The sequence below is a fragment of the Centrocercus urophasianus genome, unplaced genomic scaffold (assembly GCF_019232065.1).
Source record: "Centrocercus urophasianus isolate 14NV4802_14NV808 unplaced genomic scaffold, USGS_Curo_1.0 seq_55, whole genome shotgun sequence".
Lineage (NCBI taxonomy): Eukaryota > Metazoa > Chordata > Aves > Galliformes > Phasianidae > Centrocercus > Centrocercus urophasianus.
Genome location: NW_024885144.1, coordinates 545,901 through 571,142, shown reverse-complemented (window position 1 = coordinate 571,142; position 25,242 = coordinate 545,901). Strand labels below are relative to the sequence as shown.

Genomic DNA, 25,242 nt, shown 5'->3' with positions numbered 1-25,242 from the left:
CTTGTGCAGGCCTCAGAGGCAATCTGTAACAAAGCTGTTGTTCCCTGAATGAAGCACCAGGCACTTTGCTGTAGAGAGCTTTTTCAAAAGGGGAGGTGATAAGGAATATCCCATGAGATCTGCTCTGAACTCACACCACGAGTTTATATAACCACCACACCAAAGAAGAAATTGGGACATTGGTCCTTTCCTTCCTGCATGCTTCCAAAACGCTAAAAGCAAACACAAGTTATGCAAGAGGCCAGACAATTACAGGTTTTCTAGAACTCAGGTACAAAGCTGGAAAAGTCTCCTTCATGAAACTTCAGAGGCAACTGAATTCCTCAGATCACATCACAGCAAATCTCAGCTTCTTTTAATGCATGCTCTGCCCGCTACACCCCTTGTTGTCCCCCAGGTTCACGAGCCCTGCACTGTAGCACTTCTCAACAGCTTATCTCCATGAAACAGATCCTGAGAGTGCAGAGAGCCCAGGGCGGTGCCAGCAGCTGCGTACATGGGGCAGGCAGGATGGGTGAAGGAGCAGCTGAAGCTGGAGGTCCCCACTACCAGGAGACGAGTTTTTTGCTGCTCTCATTACAAAAAAGAGTAGAGTTGTCAGGGCCTCGACATCAAAGCAAAACTTGACGTCTCACAGACAGGTCAAGGGGCAGACCCAGGTCCTTAACATGCTTGTGGTGGCTGTGACACTGTGACACAGAGTTCCCTCAGGCACTGGCATCTAACATACTGATCCACACACTCCCCTGAAGGGCTGAGCTACCCCTGCCAGCACCCCAATGCCTACCTGTAGGGAACGGATCCACAATAGAAAATAAAAATACACATTTCTGTCCAAAAATATGCACAGCAGCTCTCTCTGGCTCAGAGCTCAGCCCCATAAAATGCTGCCAGCACACTGAAGGCATGCAGCACTGATCAGGAGCAAGATAGAGATAAATAAGCAATTCTACTGAAGATAATGGATCATTATGACCACGGTCTCAGGCAGTGCATGAGATGGTGGCTGCAGAGCTCCTGGCCCTACGGAAGCAATTAATTTCACCTCCATGTGCTCTTCAGGCAGCAGTTTTAAGTACAGATACTTTCTGGGGAAGAAAGGAATAGAGGAATAAACCAAATTATTCCATGCACTTTTTATTTTAAAATAATACACCTGGCATACCATAAAGTGCCTGCACTTGGGATATTTTAAGACTCACGCCACGGACTGAGTGAGCCTGAAATGCAAAAGCAGTTTCTGAAGAAACAAAATGCTCCGCAGCAGAACGGCGTGCTCCTCCCAAACCCTACGCCCAGCCTCACTGCACAGCGCCGGGCCGGGGACGGCCCCAAAGGCTCAGTTCACACGGCAGGCCCTAATCATGAGGAGCTGCAGAAGGATGAAGACGGGCGACATGATGAGTCCGTACCACAGCTCCCGCGTGCGCTCCACCAGCTTCTGGCACAGCAGCATCTCGAAGACGAACTTGAGGCTGAGGATGGTGAGGATCCAGAAGAGCCGCAGCACTGCCAGCCGCTTCTCGCCGTCCTGGAAGAGCCGCACCGACACGATGGCGGTGAAGTAGGTACTGAGGCCGTCTGCGACGAAGAAGGGGACGAAAACGACCCACCAGGAGAGCGGCGAGGCCTCGCTGTCCACCTTCAGCACCAGCAGCACGGAGAACACCAGCAGGGCGAGGCCGTGCAAGAAGATCTCGAAAGTGGCGAAGCCCAGCCACTGCACCAGCTCCCGCAGGGAGAACAGCATCGTCCCTCCGTCCCTCCGCTCCCGCCGCTCACGGGGCCCCGGGCCACCGGGCCACCGGGCCAGGCCCGGCCGCACCGCCCCCTCCCTGCGCCCAGCGGGACGCGGCGCCGCGCGATGACGTCACCGGAAATGGATGAGCCGGAAGTGGCGGCGGGGTGGGGGTCATGTGCGGTGAGTGTGGTGCGGGTGTGGTGCGGTTGTGTTGCTGTCGCTCTCGCTCCTCGTTTCCTTTTCAGCTGACCTCCTTCCCCGGGTGCCTCCGGTCCCCCGAGCATCCCCTCTTACCCGGTGTCCGTGTTCTCGGGTATTTCTCTCCACCGGGTCTCCCGTGTCCCGTTCCCCGATGCGCTCCGCTCTGGGCCCGCTGGTGCTGCAGGAGCTGCTCTGTGACGGGGGCGCTGCTTTCTTTCGGCTTTTTTTTTGGCTGTTCTGGAGCAGCACAGACTGCCCGTGGGGACGCCGGGTTTCCTGGGGATGGGAGTTCAGGGCCCTTGCTGAGGGAGGCGGCTGTGTAGCCGTGCAGTGTAAGCATCGCGACCCAGCACACGTGGCTGCGTTACTGGGCTTTGGGTGCTGCCCCAGGCCGCTTGGGTTTGGGTGCTTATGGCACCGGGGTAGACGTGCTGAAATCAGAAGCGCAGGGTGACCCATGCGCTGAGCACAGGTGGTGAGGAAAGCTAAAATGAGCCAGAATGGGAATTTCTGTCCCTGGATTCTCGGATTCTCCCTTTGTTGTCAGTGTTGACGGCTGGGCAACAGCAGTGTCCCTGCTGCTCCTGCAAACCTGGGTGCTGCAGTGAAGAGGGTGTCATGCGTCAGTGCTGTTTGGGGATGGGCACCTTGAATTGTGCAACTCTCACCATACTGTTTGGCTACCCCCATGCTTGCTGTTTGCTGCATTCTAATTTCACTCAAACCCACAGCTGCCAGCACTCCTCTGAAGCTAGGGTAGTTGTTGGTTTAGCAACACCTAATCTCCTGCTGTTTTCTTTGGGTTTGTTTCTTGCAGATGACAGAACGAAGACTCCTTATTCTTTTTGGCAGCCAAACTGGGACTGCTCAAGATACAGCTGAAAGAATTGGCAGAGAAGCCAAACGTCGGCACTTTCAGTGCAGAGTAGAGGCTCTGGACAGCTATGATGTGGTGAGTGGCCAGCCAGGGAGCTGCGTAGGCAGTTCTGGTCTTGCTTCATCCCCACCAACATCATTTCTGGGGCTCAGACAGCTTCCACCCTTGCTGTGACATGTACTTCACCAGACCCCAGCTCTGTGCCCCTCCTGAGGGTGGTTTGTGCTTAATCCAGCTGAAAATATGAAAACTGCACAATGACTTGGGAGTCCGTGTTGGGTGGCAGTTGCTCAGCCATGCTTTGTGTTCCTGCAAGGTAGAGCACCAGGGAACTGATGCTGCAGTCAGCACATGGGCAGCAGATGCTGCTGCAGTGCCTGTAGAGGAGGCTATACTGGGTAGGACTGCGGGTGTTATACTGACCGTGGTCTGTCTGTGAGCCCAGTGCCATGAGAGCAGCTGGGTCTGGACAGTGAGGCACATCTGTAAGCTGCTGTATGCAGTTGGATGCACCTTCGCAAGCTTGTTTCTGCCTGCAGGCAAACCTCATCAATGAGCTGTTGGTGGTATTTGTGTGTGCAACCACTGGCCAGGGTGACCCACCCGACAACATGAAGGTAGGATATGTATATGTATGTCCATGTTGCTTTTGTGTCTCTGATCCACTGATCTGATTTATTCCTTCAAGTATCTTGAGTGCTATTTTTTGGGGGGAGAGGACTCTTTTGGGGCAGTGTGAAGTGTGAAGCAGATGTTGGTTTAGTCAGAATGGCCGTAGTCCCCTAGTGCCAACCTTTGTAGGGCTAAGGAGCATCTCGTGTTACTGCTGTACTGCGGGCTGGTGAGATTTCAGCAGCTTTGGCAGCCGAAAGGGACCCTGCCACAGTAACATTCTCAGGTCTGCAGAGGGCTCACAAAGCACTGTCCCCCTCCCATCGCCAGCATAGCTGCTTTCAGGAGTCACTTCTGCAGAAGGCTGTGCTCCCCTCTCTGTCAGGACTCAGCAGAGGGCTGAAGGAGCCCTGTGGTGTGTGCCAGCAGGGCGGGAAGGCATCTGTGCACAGCAGTGTGACTCCTGGCCCTGTCCTTTGCAGATGTTCTGGCGGTTTCTGTTCCGGAAGAACCTGCCTCCTGCTTCCCTTTGCCAGATGGACTACGCCGTGCTGGGCCTCGGTGATTCCTCCTATCCCAAGTAAGCAGCTCCTGCACTCCTTGCCTGCCCCAACAGCTAATCCTGGCAGCTTGGGTGAGAGGGTGGGGAATGGGGTGGACAAGCAGAATCAAAGCCTGACTCTAGAGCAGCGGTTCAGGCAAAACCTAATTCCCACCTGCCTTCAAAATTCTTGCCCTATGAGTCTATGTCCCTTCTAACCCCCAGGAGCTAGGCTTTTGCTACGTCCTTCCTCCTAGCCTCTTCAAGCAGATACTTTGCTGTATTGTTGCAGACCTTGTTTTCTGGTCAGCTGTTACAGACACACAGCTCTCTGAATTGCGGGAAAGCCTGTGTCACAGAAATTTCTGGACCAAGCCAGAAGAAGGCATCAAACATAGTTAGAGGTGACAGCCAGCCCCACTGGTCTCAGTTCTCTCCCAGTTGTTATCCCCGTGTTCCCAACAGAGCTACAGTGGTAGCGTGGGACTGTGAGGGACAGGGACAGGGAGGGAAGCGTTTCTCCCTCTGGGAGCTGACCTGAAGGGAAACTGGACCCCTTGAAGAGTCCCTCCAAAGTTGGGTACAGGTGGCCTAGCAAGCAGTAACAGCTGCTGCATCTCCGAGTTGTCCCACAATGGAGGGCTGGGCAAGGCTGTGTGTGCTGCACATGCTGGCCTGTGTAGCCAATTGGCTACAATGTCTGCTGTCCTGCTGGAGGAGCCTGCCCTCTACAGCTGTGATTATTCTCTGCCTAGGTTTAATTTTATTGCCAAGAAGCTGCACAAACGGCTGCTACAGCTTGGGGGCAACCCACTGCTGCCCGTTGCATTGGGAGATGACCAGCACGACTTGGGGTAAGAGCCTCATGGAGAGGTGATGAGGTGGGGGGCTGTGTTGCACTACTGCTCCCACACTCCAGACATAGGCAGTGGCCTCCTGCTCTGTGTGAGCATGCTGGTCTCTGCTCAGGGCTCTTCTGTGCTGAGGCTGGGGTCACTTGTTTCACTGGGGTATCCCATGACTCCCAGCATATTGCCTAGGTCTTGTGGAACTGCAAGGGGTGAACGCCTGTGCTGTGAAAGGGCATCAGAGATTGTGTCCCAGGGCAGGTCCAGCACTGTCCAAGAAGATGTCAGACCCACCAAGGGATGCAAAGCCACAGTCTGTGGCACTGCAGCCTCCCTGAGCTCTGACAGTAGTGCAGACGGCAGGAGTAGCATTGCTGGTTCGTGGAAGGATGGTGAGGGAGGCACAACTCTGTTGCAACCTCACTGTCTCACTTGCAGGCCAGATGCAGTGGTTGATCCATGGCTCCTGGCTTTATGGGACAAGATCCTTGCCCTGTATCCTCTCCCTCCTGGCCTTGAGGTCATCAGTCCTGATGTATGGTGAGTGTTGAGGTTTGCTGGAAATGGCTGGTGTGAAATGTCTTCTGTGACTGTTCTCTGGAGTGGAGAGATGCTTCTAGGGTGGAGGCCAAGACACCTCCTCACAAAGCTGCTGATGTCCCAAGCATCCCTAAGACCTAACTGCTTCCACTAGACAGGCTTACTTTGCTGTATTCCAGCATCTTTGAGATCTCCTCCTGACAGTATTGTTGCATTGTGATCTCTTATCACGAGTCAGCTCCAAGGAACAGGGATAGTGGGTGGTGGATGCTGTGGGAGACTTCAGAGTGTCCCTGCCTCCCTGTATAAGGCCATAGCTATGTAAAGCTAAGTGGATGAGCTGTGGCATAGAATTGACTGCATTGCTGTAATTCCTGCAGCCTGCCCCCTAGATACACCCTGCACTACTTGGCTGAGGACTCCCTGCACTCTGACAGCAGCCTGCTCCAGCCAACACCACCCAGGGCTCTTCCTTCTGAGCTTCATCCCTTTGCTGCCCGTATGGTGTCCAACCAGCGCATCACGGCTGAATCCCATTTCCAGGATGTCCGGCTCATCGAGTTCGATGTCACAGGATCAGGGATCTCGTGAGTGTTTTTCTGACTCCCCCAAGCTTTTTTTAGTGCGAGATCAGATGTCCTATAATCTTCCTTATTTCCTCTGTCCTTCTTCAGAGACTGCAGCCTCTGTGCTGTCCCACTCCATGACAAAGTCAGGACATAGGAGATGTGCAGTAGCGTGGGTCCTGTTTTGTGGGCCAGCTCTGCCTTGTCAGGTTAGGGAGCTTAGTGTTAGTGGCAATGGGAATTTGGCTGAGCTGTGGCCTCTCCTCTGTTGTGGGTGCTGGTTGGGGTCACGGTGCTCTGCCTGTAGGATTGCCAGTGGCCATGCTCAGCAGTTCCTGCTGCATCTGCAGGTTCAGTGCTGGAGACGTGGTGATGATCCAGCCCCAGAACTGCCCTGAAGATGTGCAGCAGTTCTGCCAGCTCCTTCACTTGGATCCAGACCAATGCTTTTTGCTGAAGCCCACAGAGCCTGGTAAGTGCTGCTGGCCACTCCTTTACCTCTCTGCCAAGCCTGGAGATCTGCTTTTCCTTTGCTTTAGATCCAGTAGTTAAGGAAATAAGGATTTGTGGCTGGCTGATACAAGACATCTGCCTGCCCTGCAGTGCTGGGGCTCTCCTTCTCTCCCAACTCTCTATGCATATAGGTCTTTCATTAGGCTTATGGAAGGGACCCGATGGTACCAGGGCTGCCTTATATCTTTACCAGCTCAGAGTGTGAAAGATCCTGCATGCTCACCAGCCCAAGACCCAAATCAAGTTGCTCTCACTTCTGCCCCCATCCATGCCTATGATTCTTTGCTGGGGCATGCAGGTCCCCTGGCTCTGCCTACACCTCAGAGTCCTGATGGAGGTGCTTTTGCAGCCACGCAGTGGCACCAACAACCAGAAAATCCTCCTCGAGGCACCCACTCACCAGGCATTGCTATGGCTCTGCAGCCTGCATGATGCCAGGAGTGGTTGGTTTCTCTTCTTTCCTCCCCACTGAGTGCTCATCACCTCGCTGGTCTGGGGAACTGAAGACCACAGGAAGTCAATATGAGATCTACTGGAAAACATCACCCCAAGACTTTCGTTTGTACTTTAAACTGTGCTTTGGTTTGCTCCTTTTTTTTCCTGATTGCCTCCAGAAGTGAAAGAACCCAGCAGACATCTTCAGCATCACAGTCTTTTTGCCCATACATGGAGAGCACATGAATCCTTTGATATCTCCTCTGCAACGTGATTGGTGTGGTCAGCACCAGGAAGGGAGAAGTCCTGGACCTTACAAAGGATGCAGGGCAAGTGCCAGCCCGTCTGCTTGATGCCACCTGAGGCTAGACAGTGCTGTGAGGACCTTCTAACAGGCTTCTATGGAAGTGTCTAAGCTACATAGCAGGGAACAGGTGCTTTGTCTCCAAGATGCCAGCGCTCCATCCCTGCCATCTCTGAGCACTCTTGATCCTGATATGTCCCAGCATTGGTCCCTGGCATTTCAGTTCACCTGCAGGGATCTGCGTCTCATGAAGAATCACAGATCCTGGTTGGTGCACCTGCAGATCAGCATGTGAGCATCCCTGTCCTCTCAGTAGTCTGTCATGCTTTGAAACACTTCAGTACCGGTTTGGTTTGATTGGTCAGATGCCAGATTTTGCAGAGTGATTCTGTGGTCTTTTTTTAGGTAGCAGTGGCTGGAACTCTTTTCATCTTTCCTTTCACCCCACCTGCTGTTGCACTGAGATGTTCTGAGTACCCATAGAGGTTGCAGTTGACCCCTTCTTTTTAGCCAGTAATTGCTACTTCAAGACTATATGTCCTGCCTTCCCCCACCGTCTCTTGACTGACTGTCAGTGCTGGGATTTGGGCCTGGGAAGCAAACCCCAGAGAAATTCTAGCTACTTGTTGCACCCCTGTAAGAGAAGGAGGAGACAAGGACAGGCCTAGCACATAGGACGCTGCTGGTTATTTCCATTGCGGTGTGTGGGCATGGTGGGAACCATATGGATAAGGCATTGTCCAGAAGTACTTAGAAAAAGTAAGGGAGCGCTCAGCACCACTGATGTTCTCTGTTGCAAGCATGTGAGTTTGCAAAGCAAGCTGGGAAGAACAGGATGGAGTGGGGGTATATGGTGGGAAGCAGCCGTGGTGGTGGCTAACGTCAGCTCCATTAGACCTTCCTGTAGCATGTGGATGCCCTCGTGCAGCAGGGCTGGAGAGTGCCAGAGCTGGCCCTGAGCTCTCTCTGGTGCCTCTCTTGCAGGCACAGCCCTCCCTGCTCACTTGCTGCAGCCCTGCACCATCCGACACCTGGTCACCCACTACCTGGACATCTCCTGTGTGCCACGGCGCTCCTTCTTTGAGCTCTTGTCCCACTTCTCTACGAATGAGCTGGAGCGGGAGAAGCTGCAGGAGTTCAGCTCTGCACAGGGCCAGGAAGAGTTGTACAGCTACTGCAACCGACCTCGCAGGACCACCCTTGAGGTTGGCCTGGGGGAGCACAGCAGACCCATCCTTGAGGACTGCGCCATAGAAATAAAGCAGCCAAGGCAGAGGAGACAGATGATGAGCAGCAATTTATTGACTGAGGAATTTAATTTACTTCGCTCATTTTCTCAGTTGTCCTTGGAATAAGCAGGCTAAGGCTTGCTCCAAATTCTTAGGCTCTATTGTGGTTTTTGTGTTGCAGCCTGGGGACAAGGGTAGGGCAGTGGGACAGGCAGATTGGTGCTCAGAGAACCCCTGCTGTTGGGCCTTTGGGTGAGGGTGGCAGTGCTACAGGACGACCTCTGCTGCCCCAGAAAAGCAGGCAGGCTGCTTTCTGAGATGCACGACCTCTGCTCTCCGTGGCTTTGCAGGCCCTCTGGGATTTCCCTCACACCACATCTGCAATTCCACCCGAGTACCTGCTGGACCTCATCCCTCGCATCAGACCCCGCGCCTTCTCCATCGCTTCCTCCTTGCTGGTAAGAGCTTGGCCCTTCTCATCCTCATGTCAGGTGCTGTACTTAGTGACAGGACACTGCCTGGTGCTGCACCAGCACAGTGCACCATGGGTGTTCAGACTGCACTGCCTGACCCTGTGAATATCCACAGCCCACCTGAACCCCCACTGCAGGTTAAGGTGTTCGCATGTGCTGGGGCTGGCGCAGTGCAGACTCTGCACTGTCACAGGGAGCAGTGAGACCTGGTACTGTAGAGGCTGGCAGGTCCTGGCTGCAGGAAGAGGGTTGTGCTGCTTCCTGCTGCTGCCGGGAGGTGGCGGTGGGACCCAGCCCCGGTGCCTTGGCAGATGTCAGCCTGAGTACTGGTGGCAGTTGCTTTCCATGGAGGGCTCTTGGCTTGAAGTGTCTCTGTCACCATTGCCAGCTGCACAGAGCATTCCTATCGCTGTGCTGCACTAGGAAAACCCTTTTAGCCTGCTCTGTCTGTATCTGAGCACCTGTTTCAGGCTGGGATGAGTATTGCCTGGTATGAGTTGGGCAATGGAGTCTGTCCCTGTTAGAGGTATTGGGTGCTCCTCACTGAGCTGTACTGGGTGTCTTGGTTCTCATGGCTGCTGTCTGCACACAGGCTCATCCCGGCCGGATCCAGATCCTCGTGGCAGTAGTGCAGTACAAGACACGGCTCAGCAGGCCCCGCCGTGGTCTCTGCTCTACGTGGTTGGCGTCTCTCAACCCAGAGCAAGGTAACATTAATTGGACTATGTGAGGACCTGTGTGCTTGCTTCAAAGCACAGCATGGATTGCACAGAGCTGATGGAGCTGGCAGCAACTTGTGTGCTGGCTGCATGCTGGAGTTGTCTCAACCGTTGGTGGAGCACCAGTGCCAGCAGGACAGGCTAAATGCACAGCCTTCCTCACTGCTCCCATCTTTGGAGCATGATGTGCTCCCCTAGCTTGCCCTGAGCACTGTGAGCTCCTGACTTACTCCCACTCATTTGACCCTCCTACTCCCACCACCGGTGTGCTCTGCAGTCCTTACAGAGGGCTGCTCCTCGCTTCCTGCAGCTGATATTGCTCTTATTGCTAGACATCTCCAGCAGTGTTGAATGCTGAGTCTGTTTGCAGGTGATGTCCGGGTACCTCTTTGGGTGAAGAAAGGAGGAATGAAATTCCCAGCTGACCCTGAGACTCCTGTAATCATGATTGGCCCTGGCACAGGCGTGGCACCTTTCCGAGCAGCTATACAGGAGCGAGTGGCACAAGGACAGAAAGGTGAGGGGTGGGCATGAGGTGCTCCTTGCTGCTGGCAAGTCTATGTTCAGCATATAGGAGGAATGAGGAACTGGGTGCTCCTGTGGGTTTGGACGGGCTCGAGCTTTACTGTAGTTGGAAGCAGGCTGGGCTCTGAGGGAGGTCAGCACCAGAGAGAGCCTGATATGTGCAGACTATGTGGTTATTCACAGGCTGGGCTGCCAGGCTGCTTGTTGGGGCAGGGCAGGGCTCTGAAATGCCTCTTTCTTGGTTCCCTGGAAGTGGAGTTGGGTTGCTGAGATTGCTGCTGCGCAAGCAGTTTTCCCTCTGCCCTTGTCCCATCATCACTGCCCTGGCCCACTTGTGTATCTCCGCAGAAGGCTGCTAATAGGCTGGTGGAGGGGAGCTGGCAGCCCTGCAAGGGCTCACCCTGCCCTGCCCTACTTGCCCACCACACCCCACATTTCCAGCCTCTGGTTGTCGCAGGTCATGTGCATTCATGCTTACACAGTTCTTGAGTTGCATGGGTACTGATGGCCCTCACGGGGCATTTCGTCCACCCAGCACAGCCCTTCTGATCTGCTCTCCACAGGGAACTGCTTGTTCTTTGGCTGCCGCCAGAAATCCAAAGACTTCTACTGCCAGGCAGAGTGGGAAGAACTGGTGACAAAGGGCTTCCTGATGCTTTTCACGGCCTTCTCCAGGGACCAGGTTAGTTCTTGGAGGAGCAGGTTGTACGCAGAAGCACCTTGGCTGCGCTGATGGGAACCTGCTGGGGTTTTTGCCCCTGTGCCTGTGACGGACCTGGTGGTATGGCACAGTGATCACCTCGCTCCCCTGCACCACCTGGGTGCTGGCCAAGATTACCAGCAGCAGCACAGGGGCCAATCTGTGACACAGCTGGCTGTGCTGAGTTGGAAAGGTCACTGAGACGGAGCTGGTAAGTGCCAGAGCAGATAAGGTGTTAGCCAGCTTTGTTTGTCTGAGCCACGTGAGCAGCTCTCAGGCCTCTTTGGGATGGGGGGGGAGGGTCAACAGGCAATAACTTTTCTTGGTTGAATGCTGCCATCACCACTATGTCCCTCTGATCACCAGCTGAAGCTGAAGAGCTTGGCTTCCTGCCCCATTTCATGGTGCTGTTGTGCCAGCTCCCCAGAGTCTCAGTGGTGTAGGCAGAAGCTCCCAGGAGGGAAGAGCACCCCACACCTCCCTTACTTCCCAGCCAGTGCCTTTGGTGGGCATCTCTCCCTCAGCCCCTCTCTGGGCTGCAAGGTTTTTAAGTTGCGGGAGTGGCTCAGTGAGTCCCTGTTTGGCTGCCTTGCCCTATCCTTTGATGGTATGAAAAGCTCAGCCTGCCTTTGAAACAGAGATATCTGATAAAAAGGGTCATTGAGAATGGTATTCCTAGGTAGCTCAGCTGTGCCAGTCCTTTTCTCCTGGCTGTGTGTATGCACTGACATTAAGCCAGCATCTTTTATCTGGTTACTTGTAAGGCGTGAGTTAGATGCCTCTGTGAAGGCTTTCTGAGTCTTTGATTAACAGGAGTGGTAGAGCAGAGGCTTTTTGGATGAGTATTCTGCCTTTTTTCCATTGGCTCACACAGTGGATGGGAGACATACAGCTCCTCAAATCTGGAGGGCAGCCCTAGAGACTTCCTGCCCTCGCAGACTGTAGGGCCAGGGCTTACAGCAGTGTGTTCCTCTTGGCTCCTCCAGCTTTGCAGATTTTGTGGCACAAAACGGATTGGGTTCTGCTGCCATTGTGTCTCTGCAGTTCTGCACACGGAGCTGCTCAGCAGCATGGCTAGGTGGGATGTGGAGCTGCTGTGCCTGCAGCTCCAGCAGATGCCACAGATGTTAACTCATCAAAAATTTCTTTTTAAAGAGCCTGACAGGAGCTGGGATGCTCCATAGCTGAGCAGGATTTCCCTCTTCTTCTGTAAGGTTCCCATGTAGCGACCTTCTGTCACATCGCTGCTGCCCTGCAGAGCAGATTGATTCCTTCCTAATGCGGCTGTCACTAATTCTCAGCAGGATGCCCTAAAGCTAAAGCTGAGACATTATGACCTGAGTTTGTCTCTTGGGTGCTCTGGTTTCTAGGTAGCTAGGTCCATAAACGACCTGCTTAGAGCCCTGGCCTCATTGATAGAGCCTCTATCAGCACTTAGCTGATTAACGTTAATTATGCTGAGGTCGGGCAGCTGGCTGGCTGTGTTGGTGCTTGCAATGGGCTTACTTACCTCCTGTGGTGGGTCAGGGCTGCGTAGCTGTGCCCAGAGGTGACTTGACTCTCCTGTGCGCTGCTGCTGCTGGCGCTATGTGGGACCTGAGTGCACTGTGACACTTGTTGGGACAAATGGGGCCAAGGATGCTTGGGGTGCTCCCACACACACCTCCAGAGCCTGAAATGTGTCAGGAGCCTTATTGCCTCAGGGTGGATGGGAGGTGTGACAGTGCAGGGAGGAGGCTGTGCCTGCGGCTCACCTCGCCCCTTTGCAGGGCCCAGCATGGTGGGACACGCAGCACAGGGCCTGGTCTGCATCACAGTGTCACCTTTGTCATGGGGGAGCTGTCTGGGCCGGCAGTGAATTCAAGCACGTTGGCAATGGAGTTCCTTTTGGGCAGGCGCCAGGGCTGCAGGCAGGATGCCTGAAGTGTTGAGGATTAACCCTTTGGGAACTCTGCTCTGCTGGTCTGTGCTTTGCTGAGAGCCAGCTGTACCCAGTCTCTAAGCACTGGAGAGGAAGGGGGTGGGACTCCCTCCGGGTTTCCTGCGCTTTTGAGCTGTTCCAGGCCTCCAGTGGGTGACTGCGACCAGCAGCCAAAGGTGCAGGAGAGGCTGTACTTCACAGCAGCCCTGGTATGAGGGGCTGTGAGGCCTCTGTCTGCTCAGGGACAGGAGGAGCCTTCATGGGGCTCACAGCCCTGCACCCTGGGCTGTTCAATGGAGCTGGCAGCAGGCAGGAAGCAGCCAAAGGATTTAGGGGCTTTCCCCTCTGAAGCTCCTGCTGCTTGCACCTATCTCCCACTGATCTGTCAGAGTGCACTGACATGCACATGGAGTTCTGCCCTGTGCAAGAATTGATCTGCTTTGATGAGCACCTGATGCCCTCCATTCTCCAAAGGGGCTGCACAGCCTTGAGCTCTTGCAAGCAGACCCTGAGAGCAATCTGTTTGTGCACTGAGGGCCAGGTGGGTATTGGTACTGCTGGTGGGCTTAGCATTGTTTCTTGCAGGAGGAGAAAGTGTATGTTCAGCACCGCATCCGGGAGAATGGACGGCTGCTATGGGAGCTGCTGAATGGCCAAAGCGCTCACGTCTACCTGGCTGGGTGAGTGAGGTTTCTCCACAGGGACCAGGGGGAGCAGGGCCTTGCATTGATGCTTCTCCAGCTCCCTGGAGGCTTTCCCGTGGCTCAGCCACCAAAGCAAGCACTCCCTGCACCCAGCAGGTGTTGGGGAGCTGCAATGGCTGCTGCAGAGGGACCAGCTGGTTCCTGCCCTCCTTGCAGTCTGCTTGGAAAGCCCTGGGTTGAGGGGCCTTTTCTTACCTAGCCTGCACTCCAGTTAGGAGGGGCAGAGCTGCAACCATGGTAGCACTGTCCAGGGCTGCCTCAGCTCTGACCCACAGCAAGTCCATCTGTGGCAGAACCCTTTATCTTTTCGCACTGCTCTCCTCCAGTCAAAGTGGGCCAAAGAACTGCAGTTCTGCTGCTTGGATGGGTGGGAGCCTCCTGAAGCAGTATGTAACAGGGCTGCAGCTGTGCTGTAGCTCTTGAGCGGCTGCTTTTGGGACTGACTCAGCTGCTCACCTGAGCTTCTTGGAAATCCTCAACCAGTGGCCAAAAGCTGGTGTCCAGAAGCTGGGAGCATTCAGAGGCAGTGTTTGCAGCTCCTTTCCTGGATAAATCCTTTCACCTGCCTGCCCTGGTGCTGCTTGAGCAGGGGGGAGGCTGCCCAAGTGAGAGCATCGTGAAAGACTTCGGGCTCCACAAGTTGATAAGAGAGAAGCAGTGGTGTTTGCCCTGCATCTACGTGACCTGGAAGGCAGGACACAAGCCCAACAAATGCACCTTTTGCTGTTGATATAAGCAGTGATTGCAGGAGTCTCTTTCCTGCACATCTCACACTTCCTGGTGCCTTGCAGGGTGAGACTGGCCTCACTGCATTCCTCGGAGAATGAGATTTGTGTTTACTACCCAGGAAGGGCCAGTGGCTGCCTCATTGTTTCTATGCTGGTTGTGCTGCCTGCTCAACTGTGCACTGTATTGCAGTGCTGTCTGGGACCTGTAACCCACAGTTGTGGGGCTTGGTTTGGTTTCTTTCCCAAAGTTGAATGTCTTGGATAGATTGGAGCTTGCATGGCTCCCTGGTCTGGGATTTTGGAAGGGCCATGAGGATGGATGGATGTCAGGTCACTCTGGGACTTACTAGCATAGGTGGGCTTTGACCTGTGGTTCACCCTAAGTGAGCAGCCGGGGACTCAGGGCTGTCCCTCCTTGCTGGCTGTGCCCAGCTTATCCAGCCCAGGGCCAATGAGCTGAGGGTGTCTCCTACAGAAAACAGATTTAGCGTGTTCTCCATATCCACTATCTTGCACTCACATATCGGTGCCTGACTCAGAAGCAGTACGACTCTTCTAAAAACAGAAGGCCTCCTTTCTGTGTATTTTGAGACATTAATCAGCTTCAATGCAAGTCAGAATTCTCCCTGGTTCTTGGGAAACAGCAAGGATGTGCTCACTCCAGTTAGGACTGCCTGGGAATTTTTCTTTATTGAATGTTTTTTTGTCACACAGTTCTTCAAATGAAACTCACAGAAAAAGTCTGAATTCCTTGTTTCCCATTAGAAATAATTGCACTTGAAAGTGTTGTGAATCCTATTTGGGTATTTTTACACAGGAGCTTGTGTTTACTTCACCATTTCTCTTACTTTGAGGCTTGAACTAAATTCCATTGTAACTGCCACCATCAAAACAAACGTTTTGGCTTTATTGGCAGGAGGCTGAGGCAGTGGTGCCTTCATCCTGCTCCCTTGCAGCCGTTGTCCTGCCCAGCTCAGGATCAGGCACCTCTGCCATTGAATGCCTCCCTGAGATGAAAGGGTCATTTCCTGCCCTCCTGCAGTGAAATTATGACTAGGAACTGTTCCCTGTGTTTCTCTAATGATGCTGATGGGAAGTACAGGGGCCAGAACTGAGGGCACTGAGCTGTGGTGCTCTCAGCTCCGCAATGGGTACTGAGTGCACATCTTTGCCTGCAGATGCCAGTGCTTAGAAGCCCTGTGTGGGGTAACAGCTCTGCTTTCTAGGGAGTGGTGCAGCTGTGTCCTGAAGCTGCCATTTACTGGTGGCAGGGAGCCCGCATTGTGGGTGAGGCGGGTTACCTCTGCAGCCAGGCAGTGTGCTGGGGCACTGGGTCTGGCTGCCTCACTGGAGCAGGGGGGAGGTGGATGAGCCTTGGTTTTCCTGCTCCCCCTCTGTCACACCACTGCTCTCTTTTCCAGAAATGCCAAGCAGATGCCAGCGGCGGTGGCTGAAGCCCTGCAGTCAGTGCTGCAGCTGGAAGGTGGCCTGTCGCCCTCTGAAGCAGAAGAGTATTTATCAGCCCTGGAACGGTCCCAGCGCTTCCAGTCCGAAACCTGGTCATAAGTCTCTGCTCTGCCTGAGCTGTGCCTGAATAAAGGAGCCAGCAGAATGATCTGCCTTTGGCATCATCCTTGGGCTGAGGTTATTCCAGCCAGGGCAGGGACCTGGCATAGGGTGTTAATCCAATCCCATTCCCAGGGAATGGTGGGGGAACCTGCTGGGGCTGTGGGTGAGGCCTGGCTCCCTGTGTGCACTCCCCCTCGGTTTGGGGACAGGGGTCTCTGTAGTGGGAGGCTACTGGCTGTCTCCTGCATGACACTGAGCTGCCTTCCTGGGTCCTCAGCTTACAGTGCCCCCACGCTGGGCCGGCAGCACCCGCAGGCGTTGCTGTAGCTATGGCCTTGGCTGCAGCCGTTGTTTGTGGTAGGACCTAAAGGAAGTGAGCTGTTGCATGGCAGCCTCCCCACCCGGCGTTAGTCAGCAGCAGCAGTGCCTGCAGTGGGAGGCTGCCCCGACAGACCTGTTCCTCCTGTCTCTGGTGGCTGAGGCCAGGAGGGACAGGCACAGGAGGTTTGGTGCTGAGCTCCTGGAGTGCCACTGATAGTTTCCCATTCCATGAGCTGCTGGACCCATCCTCTGCCCCAGCTGGTGACCTGCCTCAATCCAGGCTTAAGCAAGTCTGTGGTCCCCAGCCCTTTCCCTTGGCATCCCTCATACTGCCAGCCCTCCTTGTGCCCCACTGGGACCAGTGCCACCATCTTCCTAACCCAGTTCCTTGAACTCCATGCCACAGTGTAAATAGCAATTAGGGACCAGGCTGTGATGACTCAGAGCCAGGGACAATCCCTGGGACAGGAAGGGGCAGGGGTGCCACTGTGCCTGTGACCCAGCCGCACTCCCACGCGTGGGATCATGGGGTCCAGAGTGGGTGTGTGGTGCTCCAGGGCATTGCTGGAGCTGTGATGAGAGGAAGCAGGGAAGTTTTTGGTTTCCCCACCCTGCTGCATTTCCTCTGTGCCCTGGGGATGGCTGGAGAGCTGCACAGAGCTGCTGCGTGACAGCCGTCATGATGGTGACAGTGTCCTGCACAGGCACTGTCCAGGCTATGCTCTCTCTTCCAATGCCTGCAAGTCACTGTGGGCACCATAGAACTGAGTTGGAAGGACCATCAGGTCCCACTACCTGCAGTGCACAGGGGCACCCACAGCTCCAGCAGTGCTCAGAGCCCCAGCAGCCTGACTGTGGCTGTCTGCAGGGACGGGGCATCACCACCTCTCTGTGCAATCCATGCAGTGCCTCACTGCCCCGAATGTAAAGAACTGCCTTATGTCCCAGTCTCAATCTCCCCTCCTTTAATTTGAAGCCATTTCCCCTTGTTCTATCATAACAACCTGAAGGGTCATGGCAGGGAGAGGATCCCAGCACAGGGGACAGGGGTGAACTGGTCTCTCCCAATGGCAAGACCTTCCAGACTGTATGCAGGCAGCAAGGGTCGATGGGGACATGGAGCCATGATGCGGGTTGTGCACCAGTGCTGTGCTGGGGCAGTGCGGTCTGCGCTGCAGGCCGTACCGGGGTGGTGTTGAGCTGGGCGCAGCTCCATGCCCGTGTCCCCAAGAGCGTTGGCCGCAGGGCTCCACGTTGCTCCCTGGGGCGTGGATCCCGGGTGAGGGGAAGAGGCGGCAGCGGTCCCAGCTCCTCCCCGGCTCCCACGGAGCTGATTGGTGTGGCCGCGGCCGCCTGCCCCGGGCCGCCTGCATTTGAGCGGCTTCCAGAAGCCGACAAACCAGACCGGTGAGAGCTGGGCCGGTGGCGGCTCTGTGCTTGCGGGGAGCGCCTGGCATCGCGTGCCGCGTTGGATTTCTCCGGACGGCGGTGGGTCGGTGCTGCGGCAGCGCTGGGGAGGAGGAGGCGGTGGACGGACGCTGCCGGTGATGCCCCTGTTGGGGTGCTCCGTCCCCGGGGCTGATGGGACACACCGGGCTGCGAGGGCTTCTAGCGCTTGACCTGGCACGGGGCCCCAGGCCGTGCCGGAGGGATGAGGGGATCCTGTACTGCTGCCCTGACGCCCTCCTGGCAGTGGGGCTGAAGCTCGTCCATGGAGCTGCTGGCCGGCGAGGAGCCGGGGCCCGGCCTCCGATGCACACAGACAGCTGCAGAAAGTGGCCCAGCTGCGCATCGGGATGAACGCGGGGGGCGGGGGGGCCCCGAGGAGCCATCCCCGCTCTGCAGTGAGGCACGCGGCGCGGCCTGGGGCGGCTGGAGCCCGGCGGTGGCTGAGGATGTGACAGAATCGCTGCTGCGTGGCTGCCACGAGCCGCCTGGCCGCAGCTCCGCCCTGGCAGACGGTCAGGGTCCCCCCACCGCCCCCGACCCTGCGCTGCCCCATGAAGAGAGCCCGCTGCCCGCGGAGGGGTCACCCGGCCTGGAGAGCTCCTCCAGCTCCACCCTGAGCCTCTCAGGCGAGGACAGCGAGACTGCGAGCAGTGAGAGCACAGCACCAGGGCTGTGCTGCGCGCCGGCAGGCAGCGAGGACGAGTGCCCCATCTGCACGGAGCCCTACGACAACGAGCGGCACAAAGCAGCCCTGCTCAACTGCAACCACGGGCTGTGCCACGCCTGCCTGCGCGCCATCATGGACACGGCCGATGGCGCCGAGTTTGGCCGCGTGCGCTGCCCCATCTGCCGCCAGAAGACCCCGATGCTGGAGTGGGAGATCTGCAAGCTGCAGGAGGAGCTGCTGCTGCTGCATGCCGAGCCTAGGCCCCCCACTGCCCTGACCGACCCCCGGCCTCCTGTGCTCCCGCCTCGCCGCCCGGGCCTGGCCGGCGCCCTGGAGCATCACTTCCAGGTGCGCTTCCATACCAGCCGCATGTTTGGGTGCCTGCCCTGCGTGCGTTACCCAGCCGGCCTCATCCGCGCGCTGGGGCGGCTGCAGGGCCGCTGCCGCTGCTGCTACCTCCTGCTGCTGGCCCTGCTGCTGGTGGCTGAGCTGCTCAGCCTGCTGCTCATCTTCCTCCCCATCGTCCTGATGGTGCTGCTCTTCCTCATCCTCGATAAATAGCGCTGCGGTTGTGCCCCTGGGAGCTGCAGTGCTGCAGTGCTGCCGGTGAGCCCTGAGCAGGTGAGGCGGCCCCAAAGCCAGGCATTGCCTGCGTCCTGTGGGGCACAGCATGGTGCGATGCCACGGCCGCAAAGGGATGGCGAATACGGGCAGGAGCTGGGCTCTGCCTGCCCACACTGAGGGCATGTCCTCGGAGGGGCTCTGCTGGCAGGGCAGAACTGAGCTGTATGTGGTTGCAAGAGATGGATTGGTATTCTCCAAGTACAGACTGAAAATACAAATTGTGTTTGCACCGCGATGAGGTCCAGCTGAGTTTGGTGCCTGGTGGGTGGCATGGTGCTGGGTGCCGGATGGGGATGGGAATGGTGGGAGGTGCTGGGTGCTGAGTGCTGGTCCTACTGTATTCTGAGAGGGAACATCAAGGCAGGGTCTGCATCCACCACACTGCTCCTGGGGACTCAACAGAGCCTTGAGGAGAGGACGGGGACACACGGTGGTCTCCAGCCCCCTGGCAGAGGGCACCTGTATTCCCAGCACCCCACAGCATGGTGCCAGCCAGCGCTGGTACCTTTCTCACACCTCTCACCTCCCCCCGCTTGGAGATAAGAGAGCAAACACCACTGTGCTCCCAACAGCTGCACGTGGGCAGCACTGGGCAGGACACAGGGGACGGGGAGAGGAGCCCATAGTGCTGCTGGGCACCACTGGGCACCTCCTGCATGGCTGGGAAGAACCTCAGCACCAGCGTTCCTCCTTTCTTCCCCATGCTGTCCCCCCTCCGTCCGCACCCTGCTACCTCCACAAGGCCTGGCTGGCACCGCTGTGCCCTGTGGAGTTTTGCAAGCAGCCACGTGCCTCCACTTTGCCCTCCTTCCCTAGAAATGCACTGCATGTCCCTGCACAGGGCTGTGACCGTGGGGACTGCAGGGCGCTGTCACTGTGTCAGTGCTTCATGACAGACAGGATGGAGAAGGGCACCCTAAAATGGCTCAGGCAGAAGTGCAGACCCCCCTGCCCCACACCCCCATCACACTGAGGGACAATTATTTATACAAAGTGGAGCAGCTCCATTAGGAGAAGGACAAGCTTAGCCTGGCTGGGGGCATTTTTTGGCTCTGTTGGGCCTGCAGGGAGAGGAGTGCTCGCTGGGGGGGCTCTGTCACCACATGGGACACCTGACACATGTCCCTGCTCTACATTACATTGTGGAGGGGACAGGTTTTTTGGGGCAAACCAAAACACAGCAGCTCTGTGGGGACCAGCACGGGAGCACCACACTCAGTGCTATCCTCCAGCGATTCGCTCTCCCCTCTCCAGACTAGGGGCTGGAAGAGGCTGAATGCCCCCCAGACCCCCAGGGATGGGGTCCGAGCTATGGGGTGGCGGCACTGGAGAGTGCAGGCAGGGCTGTCCTGCAGGAATGTGGCAGCCGTGTCTGTTCACAAGGACTCTGTTATATTTAGCACTGATAGCAGTCTGCTGAGGGCTGGGGAGGCTGCAGAGGGGCGCATAGCTCAACCCCCCAGAGCTGCTTCCACATGCACGGTGCCGTGCTATGTCCCACAGCCCTATCTCCCCATGCACACCCCCTGTGGCCCCCAGGACCCTTCCATACACATCTCCCTGCAGCTCTCCCCCCACATTAAACCTGCCCCATCATCCCCTTGTATCCCATAGTTCCTCTCCCCCTCCATCCCAGCCCCCACCCCAATGCCCCCACCCTAAGCCCTACCAGCTCCTCTCACACGATTGTGCCCCAAATGCTTCACAGCCCCCTGCAGCTGATGGCAAGAGGGGGGTGCGTGGTGTCCCCAGTGCAGTGATGTGGCTGTCCTCATCCCTGCACACCCAGCAACACCTCTCCCCTGGCAACCCTCTCTGAAGCTCTCCTGGGTTTCTGGCAGGTGGCAGTGGGGACACGGGGTCTGTGAGAAGGGTCGTGCTGGGCAGCACCCATGTTGCATGCCACCAGAGGCATGCACTGAGCATGTCAGTTCTCAGAGCTGGGGTTTTTGGGCCCCACAGTGTGGGACCAGTGCTGCCCCGGGATCTGTCCCAGCTGCTTAGGCTCTGTGCCACATGCCGTTATCTTTGCATCTTGGGGTTGCACTCTGTTGTGCAAGGCTCCTGGAAGGAGCTGTTGCAAGCAGCTTCCTCCCTGCTCCCATGGCTGCCCTGTGCCCAGGTTCCCCATGCAGGCTGCACAGCAGCATTGTGCAACTCGGGCAGGATGGGGCGGAGCTCTCTGTTGTTTTTGCAGCCAATGGAACTCAGCGTGCTTGGAAAATACAACCTGGAGGCCCATATCTCTGCCTGGTCACAGCTCTGGGAGCCTGATGGGGCTTTTGGGGTACTGGGGGGCCTCTGGCAGGCTCTGAGTTCCCCCTACAGCTGGGACTTAGGTCCTGTCCCCTAGTAGTGTGCTTGGGCCCCTGCCCTAGTGAGCACTTGTTCGAGGTTAATAGGTCTGCAGAAATGCTGGCACCCAGCACTCAGCCCTGAAAGGCCCCATTTCTTCCTTAATTGCAACTCAAAATCAAATTAGTGGCATTAAATTTGCTCTGTGCCCAAGAGGTGCCGCAGAGAGGGAAGGACGTGCTGTACCCTTCATCCTTACATAACAAATAGGGCAAATCCCTGCTTGGAGGGCAGAGCTGCCCCAGGGCTGCACATTTGGGGCTTCGCTCCCTTTGGGGCACGGAGGACAGCCAGAGGAGTTCTCCAGGGCTGGAGAACCGAGCATTGCTCAGGGCAATGCGGTGTTTCTGCTGGAGAGGGGGTTGAGGCCATCCCACTACTGAGGCTGGATATGCACCAGTGTGTGCTAGGCTGCATGGCCCAGCTGCACATCTCTCCAGCAGCAAGCCCACTGCTCGCTTGGGATAGGCACCAGGGGCTCCCTGCAGGTGCTGTTTGCTCAGGGTGCAGCCACGTGGTGTCACGCAGAACATCCTCCCTTGTGCCAACCCCCTGGTCTGGCCCTGCTCTTGCAGCAGTGCTGCTCCAGGTGCCCCCGTGTCCCGCCATGAGTGCCCGTGGGGTTGGCATTGGGTGAAGAGGGGATGAACCAGAGGGGGATGCGGCACCTCCTGCTCCTGGGAAGCCCATCCTTGGGGTCCGCCCACATCACCAGTGCCCCACAGAGCACATGGGGACATGGTGCGGTGTCCCAGTGCTACGCAGTCCCACAGCCCCACAGCATCACAGCCCGATACGCCAGCTCGCCCTTCGTTCCAATATAATCTTTATTGGGGAGACTGGTGGGGTTGAACAAGGCCGGGTATAAAACATGGTCATTGTCACAACCAGCGGCGGGAGGCGTTGGCAGAGCAGAACAGAATCGGGATCGGCCCCCGTTCCCCGCGCCCTCAGCTCCGGGAGCAGGGCAGTGCCAAGGCATCGCCTGCCCCACCGCTCCGCAGCCCCATCCCCAGTGGGTGCTGTGCTCTGGGGGCTGCTCCCGGCTCCAGACATGTAGGGTGGGAGGGGGCAGCTCAATGGGGCCCCCGGCTCCCCCAGCCCCGGTGTCCTGGGGGCCGTGCTGGGGCTCAGCCTCCTGCCCCAGTGCTGCGGTGCTCGGCCCTGAGGGAGCACTTGCAAATTATGGCTTTTTCTTTTTCTTTTTTCTTCTTTTTTTTTTTTTAGGTTTTTTGTTTTTTTGTTTTTGTTTTTTGCTCTTTTGGCAGCAAACTTCCCCATCCAGATGCTCTGGGGAAAGCAAGACCGTGCACAGGATGTGCTGGACACAGGGTCCGTCGCAGCCCCGGGTGGGTGGGCCACAGAGAACGGGTGCAGCTCAATGCCTTTGTGAACACGTAGCGGCCTGGGACGGATGGGGAAAAATCCTCCAAAATGAGGATGAACAGGAGCTTTCCTCAAGGGCTGGCGGAGGGCACGGCCACGTGTCTGCTTGGTGTGGCTGCGACTCGGGCGCACGGTGCGTGGCCTCTGAGATGAAAGCTTTGGCAAATAAATTACAGAGAGGGGGGCGGTGGGGCTGTCCTGGTGCCCATCGCTGGGCACCGCATCTCCTTGGGGACTCCACGGCCACGGGGTGACGAGATCAGTGCCACCATCAGGACAGCGTCCGCTCTGGAGAGAAGGAGCCTGGGGGAGGGTGCTCAGCGCTGGGGACGCACAGGGACGGGCCGTGCCGCCACATCCCCCTCCCCAGTACCACGGGTGCTTGGGGGGCTGCCACCGGCTCTGCGCCACGTCCCAAGGCGCAGCATCCCACTGCCAGCCCATGTCTGTGGCCGTGCTGAGGGCCGGCGCATCCCCATGTGCACGGAGCATCCCACGCCAGGCACTGCTGACACACGCGCTGCCGTCCTCTCCCTCCTGGGGCCGGGGCACAGGGTTCACATGATGGTGCAGGAAGACAGCGGATTTCGGATGTGGCAGGTGCAGGCGGCCCCGCAGTACTGGCGGAAGGTCTGGTAGCAGCTGCGGTCGGTGTCGCTGCTCCACTGCACGGGGTTGGCGGCCAGGGCCTCGGCCGGCAGTCTGTTCAGGATACTGGTGTTGACGGCCAGCGCCGCCAGCCCGTAGTCGGTGAAGAGCACGGTCTCCCGCTTGCAGGTGGGGCAGGAGATGAACTTGTACTTGGGGCACGACTCATAGAGGATCTGCAGACACTCCTCGCACACCGAGTGCAGGCAGGAGAGGATGCGCGGCCGCTTGTTGGTGAAGTTGTACATGTGGCCGCAGGTGGGGCACTCGAGGGGCTCGCAGGGCGTCGAGGGGTGCAGCACGTACTGGTTGACGATCACCTCATCTGACGGCGGCTGCCGGTGGAAGCACACCTCCGAGCTGCCCTTCCGCTGGCTCTGGTACCCGCGCTCGCGCCGCGGCAGAGGGGGAGTCCGGGGCAGCGGCAGCGGCGCGGGGGCTGCATCCAATGCCGGGATGTCCCCGCACGCCTGGTTGACGATGATCTCGGACTCAGAGGGCCACGCTCGTTTGGCCACCAGGGGCGGCTCCCGGCGCGGCGCGGGTGCGTAGCGTGGAGGTGCGGCCTGCAGCTCCGAGAACTTTTCCGGGTGGATGATCTTCATCGCCTCCATTTTAATGATGACCTGTTGCCCTTTCAGACACGACATGAGGATCGTTTTCACATTACCGTCCACCGCTCTGGGGTCTCCGAGGGACGCCTGCATGAGGCTACAACATGCCAGCAGCATGCAGCGCTTTCAGTCTTGTTCTGGAGTAGGAGCACGGTGGGCAGCCGGCGGTGTGGGAGCGCATCCTGGGGACGGGGGGATGTGCGGGCGCTGTGTACCCTGTTCTGAGTGCCCCAGGGTGCAGGCGGGAAGGCGCTGCTCACGGCCGCATCCTGCCCAAACTGCCTTTGAGGATGCGCTTGGGCAGGTGATCAAAGCATCTGCTCCCCGTGGGATGTCAGCATGACATCGCTGTCAGCGGCGGTGTCACCAGCAGCTCCCCTTTGCCTCGGTGGCAGCCCCGCACCGGGAGGGGTGAGCGGATGCCCACGGTGCGGGGCAATGCGGGACGATTTGGGGCAGGGAAGCGCGGCTGGAGTGTGGGCAGCGCCGCGGGGAGGGCGCCCGCCTCCTCCCAGCCTCGGCTCCTGTGTACGCCGAGCGGATCCTCGTGGCGTTGGTGCAGATTCCTCAGCGCTGACTTCCCGGCTCTCCCGCTCGCTGTCACCGCGGGCTCTCACGGGCCGTGGGGCTCATCCCGCCCGGGGCCGGGGCTGCCACGTGCCTCCTCGTTGCGGTGTCGGTGCCTCTGTTTCCAGCTCAGCTCTGTGCTCACTGCAAATGAAAAGCAGGAGGATGTTGGCTGCTGTGCTCCCCGGGGCTCTGCCCGCACAGTGCTGGCGGTGGCTGCGTGCCTCCATCCCGCGGTTCGCTCTCTCAGCACCGGCCCTACCGGTCCCTCCGTCTGCCCCACACATTTCCCCCGAGGCCCCTCTTGGGAAGGGCCCCGCAGAGCCCTTTGCCCCGGGGGATGCGCCCCGCAGCGCGGGGTCCCCGGCACCCCGACTGGCACACACAGCACCTTCCCGGGGGGGCTCCCGCCGGTCCTCCTCTGCTCAGGGCTCTCGCTCACGTTTAGCCCCTCCTCTGCTCTGTGGATCTATTTTTACCTCTATCGCGCGCTCCTGATCTGTCCCTGCTACCATCGTTCCCTCCTCCTCCTCCTGTCCTCCTCCGCTGCTCCCTGCCCTCGGCCCGGGGTTCGGGGACAGAGGGGGAGGCGGGCAGCGCCCTGGGGACATTTTCAGCCTGGGACAGCGCGGTGACAGCCCCCCCAGTCCGGGAAGTGCGAAGGCGCTCTGCTGTGCTCTCCTCCATCATGCCGCAAATCCTGTTAGCAGGACGCCTGCTCCCTGCCAGGCCTGACGGAGGGGGGCGGGGGGGGGGCATCTGCTTGGGGAGGGGTCAGCGACGTGTTCAGCCTTGGATACCCGAGAGCTGCTGGGGATGGAGGCCGGCTGACCTCGAGGGGTGACACGGGGGGGGGGGGGGGGGG

General features: G+C 57.7%; 3 protein-coding genes across 5 annotated transcripts; 1 reads left to right on the top strand and 2 right to left on the bottom strand.

Moving 5' to 3' along the window:
* Positions 1–1,121: 1,121 nt before the first annotated feature.
* TMEM203 (transmembrane protein 203) lies at positions 1,122–1,807 on the bottom strand. Its single transcript, XM_042835844.1, has one exon. It carries the CDS (start codon positions 1,748–1,750, stop codon positions 1,340–1,342), a length of 411 nt encoding a protein of 136 aa, XP_042691778.1. The 5' UTR covers positions 1,751–1,807; the 3' UTR covers positions 1,122–1,339.
* A 79-nt stretch (positions 1,808–1,886) lies between these two features.
* On the top strand, positions 1,887–15,789 carry NDOR1 (NADPH dependent diflavin oxidoreductase 1). Of its 3 annotated transcripts, none has more exons than XM_042835816.1 (15): positions 1,887–1,921; positions 2,760–2,894; positions 3,359–3,436; positions 3,914–4,011; positions 4,728–4,826; positions 5,259–5,360; positions 5,741–5,947; positions 6,277–6,398; positions 8,163–8,383; positions 8,758–8,865; positions 9,473–9,587; positions 9,970–10,116; positions 10,688–10,806; positions 13,331–13,425; positions 15,599–15,789. In XM_042835816.1, exons 2-15 carry the CDS (start codon positions 2,760–2,762, stop codon positions 15,741–15,743), a joined length of 1,791 nt encoding a protein of 596 aa, XP_042691750.1. In that variant the 5' UTR covers positions 1,887–1,921; the 3' UTR covers positions 15,744–15,789. The 3 variants fall into 3 exon arrangements, with proteins under 3 accessions (XP_042691750.1, XP_042691751.1, XP_042691752.1); XM_042835817.1 differs by lacking the exon at positions 1,887–1,921 and adding an exon at positions 1,937–2,054; XM_042835818.1 differs by lacking the exon at positions 1,887–1,921 and adding an exon at positions 2,097–2,274.
* A 7,204-nt stretch (positions 15,790–22,993) lies between these two features.
* On the bottom strand, positions 22,994–24,422 carry RNF208 (ring finger protein 208). The gene has a single exon (XM_042835819.1). The coding sequence runs from the start codon at positions 23,925–23,927 to the stop codon at positions 23,106–23,108; it is 822 nt and encodes a 273-aa protein (XP_042691753.1). The 5' UTR covers positions 23,928–24,422; the 3' UTR covers positions 22,994–23,105.
* Between the last annotated feature and the right edge of the window lie 820 nt (positions 24,423–25,242).